Here is a 13,588-nt window from a genome sequence, read left to right as displayed (position 1 = left end):
TCGTGCCTTTATCGGAACAATAGGTTCCGTTGCCTCGGCAGCCTTACAGACAAGACCTGTAAAATAGCATTACACCAGCCAATAGAAAGCCCAAGTCGGTTTTTTGACTTCGAGCCAGCCATTTATGGATCTGCCATATTCTAGTAGAAACGAAGAATTACCAATGTAGGAATTCCTTTCTAGAGTACTATAGTAGGTAGCAACTAATAAAAGGTAAAAGTTAAATTCGGTATTAGTCATGCTGCGTAGATTAGAAAACATCTGATAAACTCCACTAACCGCCAATCAAGGGTTCACTGCACTCTCCAGCTCATCCAAAAGGTCGACGGTTTCGGCGGGACTTGCAATCCAAGCGGTGGTTGACGCCAAACGAGCCTGATTTCGCGTGAGATTGCTGATCATGCAGGTGGTGACATGCACGTACCTTAAAATCGTTCGCGCCAGCGGACAGGAATTGATCACCGATATGCAGAGTCTTGGAAGGGTCAATGCCGCCAAAGTATTGTTGACACACGCGCACACCCCACGACTTGTCGCCAATATCAACGAAGACATCGTTGCCGCCTGAAGAGAGTTAGGATATATTATCAACGTGGGAAGTGGATAAGTACCGTTAAAAGCACAGAAGGGCAAGCGCGCACCAACACCAGACCTCTCCACGGTGTTTTGGACTGTGAGGACGGTCTCTTCCAACTGTTCGCGGTTGATTCGAACCCCATTCACCGGATAGACACCCACAGCTCGATCCTTGCGCAAAACGCCAGCCGGGAGATTCAAATTGCCGGCGCAGTCTCGAAGTGCAGACTCGGCCAGGTCAAGAAGCTCTTTGATGTCACTATCCGCCCATGCCTTCATGTCATCGAGCAACCACTCCTCGCGAGGAACATAGGTCAAACGAACTTCGGAGTCCTGGTCGAAGCGGAATAGGAAGTTGCTTTCACCGCCCATCACAATAATGCCTTGTTTCTGGGCGGGGGTCAAGGTGTTAGAGTCGTGTACGGCATCCAAGAGACCGTGCAAGCGACCGTAATATTTGGGAGCTTCTTCGTAGCCTGCCGCGGTCACAATGCCGACTTTGCGCCCTTGATGCAAGAGTCGTAGGATCCGTGGGATCACAGGGTTATCGGCAGTCAAACAGGCACCATCATCATAGAGAGTAACATCTCCATCAAAAGTGATCAATTGGACCTCGCTAGAGCGAACCAGACCCAGGAGTTGGGCCGAATTCAAGATAAGCCGGATATCGTTGAACGATGGCGCAACGAATCTCCGTCTGCTGATGAATCGTCGATCATCTTGGTACTTGAAGGCATCTTCGATGTGTAATTTGGTAAAAAAAGTGCCGACCGAGGGGACCAATAGCTTCAGCTTGGATTTGCCGGGAGCGTTCCGTTCGTGATGTTGAACTGCGACCGATAAGCGAAAGAACAAAGAAAATAGAGAATACTGCGCTGCCTAGATTGATGGCTTACTGTGATCGACTATCAAGTTTTCAACATCGCGCATAATTTCGGCATAACGTTGATAGGTGTCGGCGGCGACCGACCCCTCACTGTGTTCATGATAGTTGGCAGTGGGCTGGGAGTGCAACACAAATGGGACTGCCAGTAAACCCTATAGATCGTATAAGTCATGTCCATAGTAGTTAATTCTCTGGAAAACCATGACGTACTTTGATCCATTCGATCTATGTATGGGTTAGTAAATCCGCATCCCAGTGCGAAAGGGGAGGGGGGGGGAAGGCCACGTACCAGTTGATCCCGACGATGGGTCTAACTGCGGAGTCAGTCACGGAGATACCAACAACCCATCTATTGGAGGAACTCATACCTTAAGTGCATCTACACGAGTCAGCAGTCAGCAGTCAGCAGAGTCAAAGGCCCAAGCGGTATACATTACATTCAACGCGATAACGAGTCGTCATTGTTGTTTCCTGACAGATCAGGTTTCAAGTTTGTTTTGGGTTTGTTTATCTTACCCCGCACGGTCCATCCTGACTCACCCAAAATGACTCAGTCAGAGTCACGAGTTAAGGTCTTGACTAAGCCCAATTCATCCCTTTGTGAGGCTTCCTTCTTTTCATACCAATCAGCCTCAGGCTCTTCATTGCGTGGCTGCCGCCAAGAAAAGCAAAAGACCTTCAACTAATACGACTGCCTTTATAAGTGCCCGTCGATCACATACTGACCCGGGTCTAGACCCTTTATATTCACTAGACGCTTGCAATTGTGAGCAAGGATGACTCCCAGGCAACACTGCCACCACGACTCTAACCCGAGTCACCGACAATCGAAGCAGCCACGGCAAAATGATGATGATAGATGGCTTGATGGTTTCTAGGCAAACTTATTCTCATTCTGGTATAAAGGTAGGATAATCGACCAGGTACTGATGCTCAGATTATCAACACAGTCAATTTCATCAACGGTCAAGTTCAAACACATTTATAAGATATAATGCTAGTAGCATCATCACTGCCTCTTACATACACCACAACCGTATCAATGTTGTCAAATCAGGGCCAAGCTGATGCCCTTCCTCCTTACGACCTTTCAGAAGACTTTGACTATGCATTCGACACAAAATCAATGGAGAATTTGCTTCTTCCTGAACAGGCCGATGAGCCGGGCTTTGCTGTTGCATCCACGCTAACGCGAGGCCTGCAAGTTCCTTCTCGAAGCGGCACCTGCTCATCCGGCTTTGATTATCCCGAGGAATTGTCCCAGCACAGAATCTCTGAAAAACAATGGAGTCAATTCAACCAGGTCATCTGCGACGAGGCAAAGCTCTCCCCACAACAATGGAGTACCGTGATCGGCAAAGGCCTGGGAATTCTCGCGATGGGCGGTCTCATGATCGGCTTCTTCGGTGCCATCCCAGCAGTCCTAATCGCCCGTCATATTCGAAGAAAGAAGGAGAATCGAAATTTGGCCACTGCGATGGCTGGAGAACAGGGTGAGCGCCTCGCTCACCATATCTCAGTTTGGAACGAAACTTTTTTTAAGCCCCGGGGGCTCCTGATTCGTGTCGATCTGCCCAAAGAACTGCTGGAGGATATGAAGGAGATGGACCTTCATCTGGAGGGCTCTGTGACTCCGTCGGATTCAAAATCCCGTGACAAAGCTGCCCTTAAGGCTCGCATTGTCATTATTCCACTGGATGGATCTGCGTCCACATCAAGACGGGGCTCAGAAACAACTCTAAGGGCTGAATGATACATCACCAGTCTCCTTTTTAAAAAATTGGGAAAGCGGATTTGGCGATTGAATATTTGTGTCTATTTTAATTTCAATTTTCTATACCAATGACAAGTCTCTCTCGTTCATCTTGAACAAACAGAAGAAGTTGACATCCATATCCCGAGGTCTCTAGGACTAGATACAATATTCCCTACCACCCTCTCCTGGCTTTTCTAGACTATTGAAGGAAGCTATTACTTGAAGTGTATGAGAACTGTGAAAGGAACAAAGATTCCTCAAGTGCTGCCCAACATGCAGATCCACGAGTTTGCCCCACCTAAGATTTGAGAACCATCCCCAGCGACTCAGGGGCTGATTCCACAAATCCGTTTTTGGAATACAATTTCCGCCCAGCCTCATCTGCCAACAATGAGATGTAAGGCTTGCCATCGGCAGGTGCCCGCGTTCTGATTTTCCAAAGCAATGCCTTCAAAATCGCGTCCCCCAGGCCTTTCTTCTGGTGTTCAGGATGAACTGCCATGTCGGCGATATGGAAATACCAACCGCCGTCCCCAATTACTCGCCCCATCCCAATTGGTTGTGGGTCTCCAACTACATCAAAGGTGATATAGCACCCACACCAGCTTCCTGTGGAGACTGCAGCTGCCTGGGACGGAGTTTTGGGGGAGAGTCCGGAAGATGACCGGAGATTTAGGTATTGTGAAACAGAGGGGTAGCCGGAGTGGATTGTGTATCCCGGAGGCAGGCTGAGATTATCATGGGAATTCATTTCAACAGGAGGAGAGAAGGTATGAAAGTGAAATTGTATCAATTGGTAGAAATTGCTCCCCTATCCTTCCCCCGCACGGGGATTACTCCAGGCTCCCGTCCGCCTTGTAGCCTATCAGCTTGACTGACTACTGCACGAATTTTCAAGGCGACCAGCGCTACTTGAATGAACGAAGTGAATACAGCCATCCTTCAAATCTTACATCAGTTAAGATAGATGCCCTTTTAAGCAGCACTTGCGACACATTGGTAGTAATAGGGATTCATGGAACTGCAAACGGCCTGGGTGGTGCATGCAGTAGCGCCTGTCCAGTTGACTCCTCCACACTGCCCGTATAAGGACTGCGCTGAACCCGCAGCAGCGGTGATGCTAGCGCTACTTGGAGCAGTGGTAATGATGCTGCTTGGGGCAGTCGTGGACACCGTGGGCGAACTGGTAGAATCCAGCTCGACCGAAGTCACCGGTTCGGATACCTCGGCACTCGTGGTGGAGGTTGTGGATGCCACAGGACTGTTTGTACTTGGTATAGATGTGCTCATGGCAGCCACGGCAGCCGATGTTGTAGCCTGAGTGCTATCCCCCGATCCAGTTGTTGCCGTGCCAGTTGAAGTGATGGCGGAAGTAGACTGGGTCACTGAGACCGCACCACTGTAAAGGGTGGGTCCAGGAATCTCATAGGTGGACAGAGAGGAGTAAATGTTGACTAAAATTCCGGCATCGGTGGCGCTGTATAGCTCCGTTCCCAGCACACCGGATGGACTTTCCGTTCCAGTGCCTGTCACTTGCAAATTGAAGCATTGAGGATAGTTCTGTGCACCGTCGGACTCCTCCGCGCTGTGGAGTGCAATGATCTCATTTCGCAGCACATAGTAGCCGGCTTCGAGGTTCGGCGGGATCTCAACCAGCCAGCTGTTGTCGTTGGAAATCAGCTGATCGTCTCCCCAGGTTCCAGGGACGTCTGTATCGCTGACCAGTCCGACTCCGCTGATTTTGAAGAACTCGAGGGTGGTTTTGTCCACTGTTTCACACGAGTCTCCACAGTTGGCGAGGTAGGTGAGTACTGGCCCATGGTGGGAGTCGGGCCAGGCTGTCCACTGAAGATTGATCTTGTCTCCAGCTGCAATGGTTGCATATCCTTTGGCATTTGTGGCGTTCTCATGACAGATGATATCCGAGGAGCTATATTGGTCTTGTAAATTTGTGTAAGCAGGCAATAACCAACAAAAGAGGCGTCAAGTGACATACCGGGGCTAATGAAACCATTTCCAGTGTTTGGCGTGCCCCAGGCTACCACAGTTGGTGGATCAGATTCGTAGGGGAATGAGTTAATATCCCATCCTTCGTAATAGACTCCATTGATGACAATATTGCTGATATGACCATGACCAGCAACCGAACCAGCCAGAAGGAGTGGGACAAGGACCCAAATTATGCTCAGAGAAGTCATGATTTATACCTGACAATACTTTCGACCTGTGCAAGCTTTCCAAGTTGAGTAATGCTGGATAGGACTTAAAATCTGAGCTCAGGCTTGAAAAGTGGAAATTCTCAAGCTTAATTTATACCATTTAATCATTGGTGCCAATAATGAATGCCAATGTTGCTGACGCCGCAGACTCAGCTTCTCAAACCCCCGTTGAGTGGAACTGGGATATGAAGAGGTGTCGGATCCTGAATCAGTCCGTAGCGGAACCCATTGCCAAACGTCCATGCATGTGAGCATCCTGTTGTTCAACTTGGCGCCCGTAGAAAGAAGCCATCTCCACATCCGTGTCGAAAAAGGGCCGGACCGAGGCCTTCAATCTGCGAAGATTCAAATGAAACCGAATGGCTGGAAAAAAAATGCAATTAGTTCGAAACCCATAAGGCGTGAATCCCATCAAGTGACGAAGATTCTTGGCAGTAGGCGCCCTTGGCAGAGGGACAGAGACAAAGTGTGACAGACTAGTTCCGGATAAATTGGATGGCGTCGGTCAGACCACAACCTTGATTTGCATTTTGAGCCACTTGATCCTATATTTATCCGAAATTATTAAAACAGAACGAGAATGGGTGTTTCTTTGGCAGATTATTATAGCTTCAATATGGTAGTTGCAAAAGTAGACATCTGCACCAGTTTAGTCAGATGATCCGTACAAGTCATCTGTACGCTGCACTCGACTGTCTACGAACAAAATCGGACTCCGAACTCCTTGAGTGGGCCCTAATATATGGGAATCTTCAACCATAGAAGCCCCGGTAGAAGTTGAGTGAGTTCCACTGCTCAATCGACCGAGACTTTTCCGCACGTTTCCGATCCATAATTGAAACAAGGGTTTCATGAGCATCAAGGAGCCACAGATAATTGCCACGTCGAGCTCCAATATGGTCCAAAGCAGTGACCACGCACTATTCTCTGTATATTATTGAACAGTGTCAGTCAATGAAGCTTTGCCCAAATCTTCCGCAACTCACGTGTCAAATTATCAGTCTGTAAATGGGAGAGGGCGATGAGACGGAATATGCTGAATATGCAGACCCTGAGCGATGGGATCAGCAAGTATATGAACAGTCAAATATGATAACCTTACAAGCATCCAATCGAAAATAGTAGAGTAATTTCTATCTTCTGCCGGATTGGAGTATGCAGCTTCCAGACTATCGGCAAAGGTAGGCAGAGAATGAGGACATCCCCTAGCGCCGACAAGGATCCGATAATGATGTAAAAGGTATCCTGTCCCTCCATGCAGTGACCAGATATATGTTTGATCCAATAATATTGAACTGGCCAGCATTGAACCGTGTTTCCGATGATTGCTGTTGTCCCCCACATGACCACGAGTACAATAAGGACTGTTGCAAGCTGATGAAAGTGCTCGAGACAGTCCAGGAGTCTTCGAAGGAAGATGATGATAGAAACCTTGATAAAGACCTGGGCCGGGGGGTAGAACTTTTGTAAGATCCAATCAGTCTGGTTCAGATCAGCATTCTTTCATTGCGAGCGTGTTTTCGCCCCTTCTTTTCTCTTTTGAGAACTTACTAAGCTAATCCGCAATCTTTCTTCAGGAGGTAAAACCCAGATGGATGCTCCATTGCCAATGCCATGGAAAGCGGCTATGAACGTCAGCGAGGTAATTCAACGTGATAAATAATACAGAGAGTACTCACAGTACACGGTACATATTGCGACACCATATGTAAATACCAATCCCATGCCCATCAAGAAATCCTCAACACGCAACCTGTGAACGACCATATAACGAGCATATAGGCGGAGGAAGAAAATCACAGTCGCGACCGTAGTGCCCACGATTGGCGTGATGATTAGGATGTTTCGCCAGTGCTGGGGTGAAGCTCCCATTTCCTGGGAGCAGCCTCGGTGCTTTCCTTCTCTGTGGAGTATGAACGGGGCTTCGAACTAGGGTGGGTTTATCGAAATAGTTGACTGGAGGTGATCATTATTGAATTGGAGGTGCATTTGGGGGCTTTGAAAGAGACCTCGGGTGGTGAATGAATGTCAATCCTTTTTACGAGATCTTAAATTGAGTGTTGAAGTAAATGCGATTTGGTGGCAGTGCAAGACGTCATGAATTGGGGCGCAACGTTGTAACAGAAATGGACCCCGTGACCACAGTGGACCCGTGACTGTGAGGTGACCACGGTTGACTTCTTCAATCTATCAACATCCCCTTCATCGCCATGACACAAGAATATCCTCCCGAGTTGAGTAAAGAGCGACTTTTGTCTTTGGTGACTCAGATCAAGGTTGTTTTTAAACCCCCCGAAACCAATTTCTCTGAGATAAGGCTGATTAGGTGATTAGGACTGGCAAGTGAACCATGGATCCTTATTGAAGCTGATTCGAACGGACAATGAACATACTGTTCTTTCTCAACCTGTGGGTGTCAGTGTAAGGGATTTGCTTCATTGATCTGATCTGATCATGCATCAATTCAGTCTGACATATTTTCAGTGTTTTCCAGCAAAGTTTCCTCGGGCGCGATTCCAGCAAGCGTTGGATATTCAGAAAATATATAATAAGCTATATTGTGCGGTTGCAGAGGATAATGAGTATATCTATAGTGCCATTCAAGATATTCTTCCCATCGAGCCCCTTGCGGCTGCGCTTTGGGGAATCTATGATACCGCAAAGAAAGACGGATCGGTGCAAGACATCTCCGTAGGAATTTTTCGGTCGGATTACATGCTTCATGTCGATAGTGCGAATTCGACCAACTCACTTCACTCGATGTCGAATACGACTCTCAAACAGGTTGAGTTCAACTCATTCTCCTGTGCTGGTGCTACCCACGCGAATAAGGTAGTGGACATGCACCGGTACCTGACCCGGAGTGGGGTTTACAACGAGGAAATCCCATTCGATATTGAAACATTGCCTGTCAATAAGAATGTGGAGTCCCTAGTATCATGCTTAGCCTTGGCACATGATACATATGGTCCACCCAGATCCACTCTCGCAAAGGAAACAGCTGTGCTATTCCTTGTACAGCCATTGAATGTACGGAATCCCTATCCATCACGCGAGCGATCCAATCATAACGCAGAGATTAGTTCAATATCGCCGACGAAAGACCTATTGAGTATGGTCTGTGGAACAGAGAGAGCCCGGTTCCAGCTTATCGACTAGAATTCGGATCGGATGTTCTCCAATATACACGCTTGACGGAATCACGCGAGCTGCTTTTTCAGCCACCATGGCTAAAGTCCACCAACCCAGTAGAAATATCGGTGGTGTATTTGCGAGCTGGGTATGAGACATACGAGTATGACCAGGTGGGCTGGAATGCCCGTCTACAGTTGGAGAAGTCCACTGCAATCAAGTGTCCCTCTCTCCTCGGTCATATGACGACTTTCAAGAAGGTTCAACAAGCATTGACGAAACCGGGGGCTCTCGAGCGTTTCCTCACAGATTCCGAAGCTGCCATCATTCGTGAGACCTTTGTTCCCATCTATCCTGTGGATAAATCTGAAGAGGGTCTCCACGCACGAGATCTGGCGGGTAACCCTGAAACGGCGAAGGATTACATACTGAAACCATCTCTTGAAGGAGGTGGTCATAACATCTTTGGAGAAGACATCCCGGGCTTTTTGGCATCCATTCCCGAATCACAGTGGCCTTCATACATATTGATGGAGAAAATCCAATCACCGATCGCATCAGGTCTCCTGATGAGTCCGGCTGGGATTGATGGCGGGGAAATTATATCTGAGCTGGGTATTTTGGGGACCTGTTTGTGGCAACGGGCCAAGGGTGGTCGCTGCGAAATGCTTCATAACTCAGTTGGTGGATGGACGTTCAAGACGAAACATACAGAGGTTGATGAAATGAGCGTTGTGAAAGGATATGGGTGTTTTGATACGCCGTACTTGGTTGATACTTGACTAAAATATTGATTTCCTATCATCTTACTTACCCAGTTACGGGTGGATAGGCATAGTTCATACACCCTGGCAAACCTGACCAGGGTTATACATGGCTTCGAATCAAGTTTATTGACCTGATACTTACTAGTTGACACCTGTATCTCCCCGGTACCTACCATTTTACTACTACTTACCATAAAACTTTTACAGGGGCTTCAAAATGGGGTACTAATCTACTCAAAGTCGTGTGGAAATACTAGATTTCAAGATCATCCCCATCGTATGCCAAATCGGGTTTAGATACTGTGTATACAGAATCGAAGTCTTTCTATTCCCCGATAGACCGAAGTAGAAAGACAGTAATCCAAGCGGCATCGGCACAAAGAACAAATGATATCCTTTGGGTTTCCTGTGGTTACTCTCTGACCCTCATTAGGTTGCCCGTCGAGACATGTTCCAATCCCCATGTTTCTTTGACCCCCCACGCCAAGAGGTAGAATGTACCCCGTGCTTTGGACAGACCAATCACAAGTGTCATGGATATCCATACCCCGATCTTGGCAAGACGGCACACCCGCCATCAACCGGAACTTCCCCGAGCTAGATTTCCTGATATTCGATAATAGAGGCCCATGGCTCATCTGTGATTAAATTGACAGCATATTTAGAAATAGATATCCCCCACCAGTACTCTAGTAATCCAGATATACCAAAGAGTATGCATAGGATGATAGATACAAGGTGGGACAATCTGTGTGCCATGTGGCTTTGTCGCAAGGTTTTTCGGCATGCAAGCAACCCGGGAAAATACAGGCGGCCAAATTGTCAAATCAATTGAATGAAACAGGTTTGTCGGGATCCAAGCTCACTTGGCAATTTTCCCCAGTCTTGGCCGACTCCATTTTGCTCTATGGCCTGGGCGATTTAGATCGGGCTGTCCGAGTCTTGTCTTGACTTATGTAGCATTTTGTAGAACTAAAGCCGAGGGGGTGATAGAACTACGTTTGCTTCCCCGACTTCCCCGCATTATAATGGAACTCTCCGATTGTTGTGCTCGTGACTATTAAAGTGATGTGAACTGATCTTTTTCCTTTCTCTTTGTTCATCTTATCCCAGTCCCCATTCTTATCTTGCTTTATTACCCCTGCCATATCTTCATTTGTCAACTTCTCCCCCGAACTGCCTACCATGGCCGGAGGAGCGAAGAAACCCGTCAATGTCTTCCGTCTGAAGAACCTGGGCGAGCCCAGCGAGATTTTCAACTGGAAACTTTGGTTCGCCGTCATATCATTTGGGCTGATGGGCGCGGCCCGAGGTGTCGATGAAGGCCTCATTTCCGGCGCCTTCAACTCGAAAGACTTTCAGCGTTACATTGATTACAGTTCTTACAGCCAGGTTGAGCAGACCAATATCAAAGCCAATGTGTCGGCTATGGTGCAGATTGGATCCGTAGGAGGGGCTCTCTTGTGAGTTCAGACTCATGCGCACTTGGCTTGTTATTGACTTGATATCTTTTATTGAATAGTGCGTTTCTAGTCTGCGATCGAATTGGACGCCTCTGGGCCACTCGCCAGCTGTGTGTCCTGTGGATTCTGGGAATTGCTATCTTTATGGGAAACAATGGCAGCCTGGGAGCTGTTTATGCTGGTCGTTTCATTGCAGGACTTGGCGTGGGTCAGACCGTGGTTGTTGCACCAGTCTACCTTGCGGAAATTGTACGCCCACATCTTGAAATGATCACCGCTAGACTGGATCGTGAGTTAACGGAACATGATAGTCTCCTGCCTCCATCCGAGGTCTCTGCACCTGTGTCTTCACTGGCTTTGTTTACCTTGGTAGGTCCCTTTCACGCTGCGTGTCAAAACACGACCCACTAATATGCTTTCGGAGAAAGGAATCGTTCTTGCATATTTTGCCAACTACGGATGTCAAGTGAACATTGGAGATACCACACATCAGAGATGGGTAAGCAATACGCATCCTGCGCAAGAGTACTTTCTAACCCCATCAGGAAATTCCCACCAGCCTGCATATTATATTTGCTGGATTGATATTCCTTCTCTCATTCCTGCAGTATGAGTCTCCCCGATATCTCGTCAAGCGAGATCAGCCGGAAAAGGCCATTCAGACTCTGGCCCGGATTCGCAATCTACCTCCTGATCATGACTATGTCATCCGCGAATTTGCCGAAATTGAAGCCGCTCACCAGGCAGAGATGGAGGCCACAATGGGCACGGGACCTCTGGGCATCATCAAGGAAACCTTCCTGGTACCCTCAAATCTCTACCGTGTGTATCTTACCTTCATGGCCCAGATCCTATCTCAATGGTCCGGTGCGGGATCAATCACCGTGTATGCGACGGATCTTTTCAAACTATTGGGCATATCTGGTAGCAACGAGAACCTGCTGGTCACGGCTATTTTTGGAATCATCAAACTCACCGCCGCTGTGATCTGCGCTCTATTCTTGGTTGACGTGATCGGACGGAAGAGAGCACTACTTCTCGGCATTTCACTGCAGGCTATTTCCATGGTCTACGTGGCTGGATTTCTTACCGCTGTGCCGCAGATGGGCATTGTGAGTGACTTTGTTCTTCCCGAGAGCCAAAAGGGCGCTAGCAAGGGTGCTATTGCTATGATCTATATCTCTGGAGCTGGCTGGGCACTTGGCTGGAACTCAATGCAGTATGTTCTGACTGCTGAGTTGTTTCCTTTGCGAATTCGCGCCCTAGCTACATCCATGGCTATGACCCTGCACTTTGCCAATCAATACGGCAACTCACGCGCGGTTCCCAATATGCTTCTTTCCGTTGAAAATGGTGGAATTACCCCCAAGGGCACATTTTGGTTCTTCAGTGTTGTGACCGTCATCGGTGGCGTCTGGGTGTGGTTTTCTGTCCCGGAGACTGCCGGTCGCTCTCTCGAGAGCATGGACCGACTGTTCTCTCTGCCGTGGTATCAAATCGGCCGTCACGGTAACAAGGATGCCGAAGAACGGGACGAGGCTATGGATATCAAGATGGAGATGGTAGGAACGAGTCGGCACGTGGAGAGGCAAGATGTTTCGAGCCGAGTCTAAGGCTTCCCTTTCAGCCGATATCTTTTTTTATCTGATATGCTATTTGAATGAACATCGATCAAGCAAGTCACTATTATTCGAGAGATCTTTTAGTATAGCATACTGTGAACAGGACGTCAAAACTATGTAAAGCGATAGAGCAAACAAAAAAAGCTTCCGCGTGGGGAGTCATAAATGGGATATTTCAGCTCATTCCTGGGCCAGAAAGCATCCAAGAGCTTGAGGATGTATACACAGGAATTCTTCATTATCTATGGAAGCTTTCTACTTTAGAGTTTCATGTGAAGGGGTGGCTATCATTCTATGCGACTGACCTCGATCATTCTGCTCAGGTTACGCAACCGATGGAATCGCTTTCGATAAGTAAATGGGCGCATAATTGATATCTTGTCGGCAAACCCGATGGCCGGCAGTATGACCGGTTCCAATCATACCATGAGTCGATTGCATAAGCGAATCGCTAAAAATGTTCACCGAGTTAGTTTACGATACATACTACCTTGAGTTATTACTCAACCCATTTGACATTTCTGATACTAAAAACTGTCATTACTAGTAACCCAATGCCGGTATGACACTGACCGACTTTGCCAGTATGAGCTCAGGTGAAGACACGCAATGACCATGGACGGCATGTGAGAGAAGCTAGTCTTGATCCGAGATTTAGCCGAGCGAATCTAGAATGATTCGCCTATTTGCCTAGCTATGTGAAGGTTATTATGGACCTGCAGACTATGAGTACAGACCTACGGAGTATGTATCGATCACTAGAGCATGATCCACATCGTGATCCGCTTTTCTTGGCGTGTCCGTATCCGTACTCGTATGTTAGTTGCATAAATGGTCCTGAATGCATAGAATATTCCAATAAAATAACGTGCAAAGCTTGTCTGGCACCCCACTATGATATTCATATTCTGGGTCCATAGGCGTTTAGTTCCGGGTTCGGTGGCTTTTACACCCGTTTATGATAGATTAGAGAAAATTGGGTAACTTTGAAGACCGAAATGAAAGAATAAGATAGGTTAGACTCGGACAACATGCAATGCAAGTTAAATTAACGGAAAGTAATTCAACTTTTGCAAGCCACTTTAAGGACACAAGCAGGTACACATGGGTGTTGCTGAAGATCTCGTTGGATGGGAAATCCACTTTATCCACTATCCAATCCGCGCT

The 13,588-nt window shown here is 47.6% G+C and overlaps 6 protein-coding genes across 6 annotated transcripts; 3 read left to right on the top strand and 3 right to left on the bottom strand.

Annotated features, from left to right (window-relative positions):
- Nucleotides 1-285: 285 nt before the first annotated feature.
- On the bottom strand, nucleotides 286-1,924 carry isn1 (IMP 5'-nucleotidase ISN1; the record flags this gene model as incomplete). Its single annotated transcript, XM_057136035.1, has 5 exons — nucleotides 286-375; nucleotides 425-564; nucleotides 612-1,406; nucleotides 1,473-1,614; nucleotides 1,895-1,924. The coding sequence occupies 5 exons, from the start codon at nucleotides 1,922-1,924 to the stop codon at nucleotides 286-288; spliced, it is 1,197 nt and encodes a 398-aa protein (XP_056998721.1).
- Nucleotides 1,925-2,504: 580 nt separating this feature from the next.
- On the top strand, nucleotides 2,505-3,215 carry N7520_002099 (uncharacterized protein; the record flags this gene model as incomplete). Its single annotated transcript, XM_057136034.1, has 1 exon — nucleotides 2,505-3,215. One exon carries the CDS (start codon nucleotides 2,505-2,507, stop codon nucleotides 3,213-3,215), a length of 711 nt encoding a protein of 236 aa, XP_056998720.1.
- A 301-nt stretch (nucleotides 3,216-3,516) lies between these two features.
- On the bottom strand, nucleotides 3,517-3,720 carry N7520_002098 (GNAT family N-acetyltransferase; the record flags this gene model as incomplete). The annotated part of the gene is made up of 1 exon (XM_057136033.1): nucleotides 3,517-3,720. The coding sequence occupies one exon, from the start codon at nucleotides 3,718-3,720 to the stop codon at nucleotides 3,517-3,519; it is 204 nt and encodes a 67-aa protein (XP_056998719.1).
- Nucleotides 3,721-4,193: 473 nt separating this feature from the next.
- On the bottom strand, nucleotides 4,194-5,416 carry N7520_002097 (putative endo-1,4-beta-glucanase; the record flags this gene model as incomplete). The annotated part of the gene is made up of 2 exons (XM_057136032.1): nucleotides 4,194-5,158; nucleotides 5,215-5,416. 2 exons carry the CDS (start codon nucleotides 5,414-5,416, stop codon nucleotides 4,194-4,196), a joined length of 1,167 nt encoding a protein of 388 aa, XP_056998718.1.
- A 2,231-nt stretch (nucleotides 5,417-7,647) lies between these two features.
- N7520_002096 (glutathione synthetase) lies at nucleotides 7,648-9,351 on the top strand (the record flags this gene model as incomplete). The annotated part of the gene is made up of 4 exons (XM_057136031.1): nucleotides 7,648-7,713; nucleotides 7,772-7,858; nucleotides 7,922-8,467; nucleotides 8,521-9,351. The coding sequence occupies 4 exons, from the start codon at nucleotides 7,648-7,650 to the stop codon at nucleotides 9,349-9,351; spliced, it is 1,530 nt and encodes a 509-aa protein (XP_056998717.1).
- A 1,170-nt stretch (nucleotides 9,352-10,521) lies between these two features.
- On the top strand, nucleotides 10,522-12,412 carry N7520_002095 (putative MFS quinate transporter; the record flags this gene model as incomplete). Its single annotated transcript, XM_057136030.1, has 5 exons — nucleotides 10,522-10,799; nucleotides 10,859-11,048; nucleotides 11,111-11,168; nucleotides 11,228-11,298; nucleotides 11,345-12,412. The coding sequence occupies 5 exons, from the start codon at nucleotides 10,522-10,524 to the stop codon at nucleotides 12,410-12,412; spliced, it is 1,665 nt and encodes a 554-aa protein (XP_056998716.1).
- Between the last annotated feature and the right edge of the window lie 1,176 nt (nucleotides 12,413-13,588).

This window comes from Penicillium odoratum, assembly GCF_028828045.1.
Source record: "Penicillium odoratum strain IBT 22623 chromosome Unknown utg000002l_segment0_segment0, whole genome shotgun sequence".
Classification (NCBI taxonomy): Eukaryota; Fungi; Ascomycota; class Eurotiomycetes; order Eurotiales; family Aspergillaceae; genus Penicillium; species Penicillium odoratum.
This window is presented reverse-complemented; position numbering and strand designations above follow the sequence as displayed.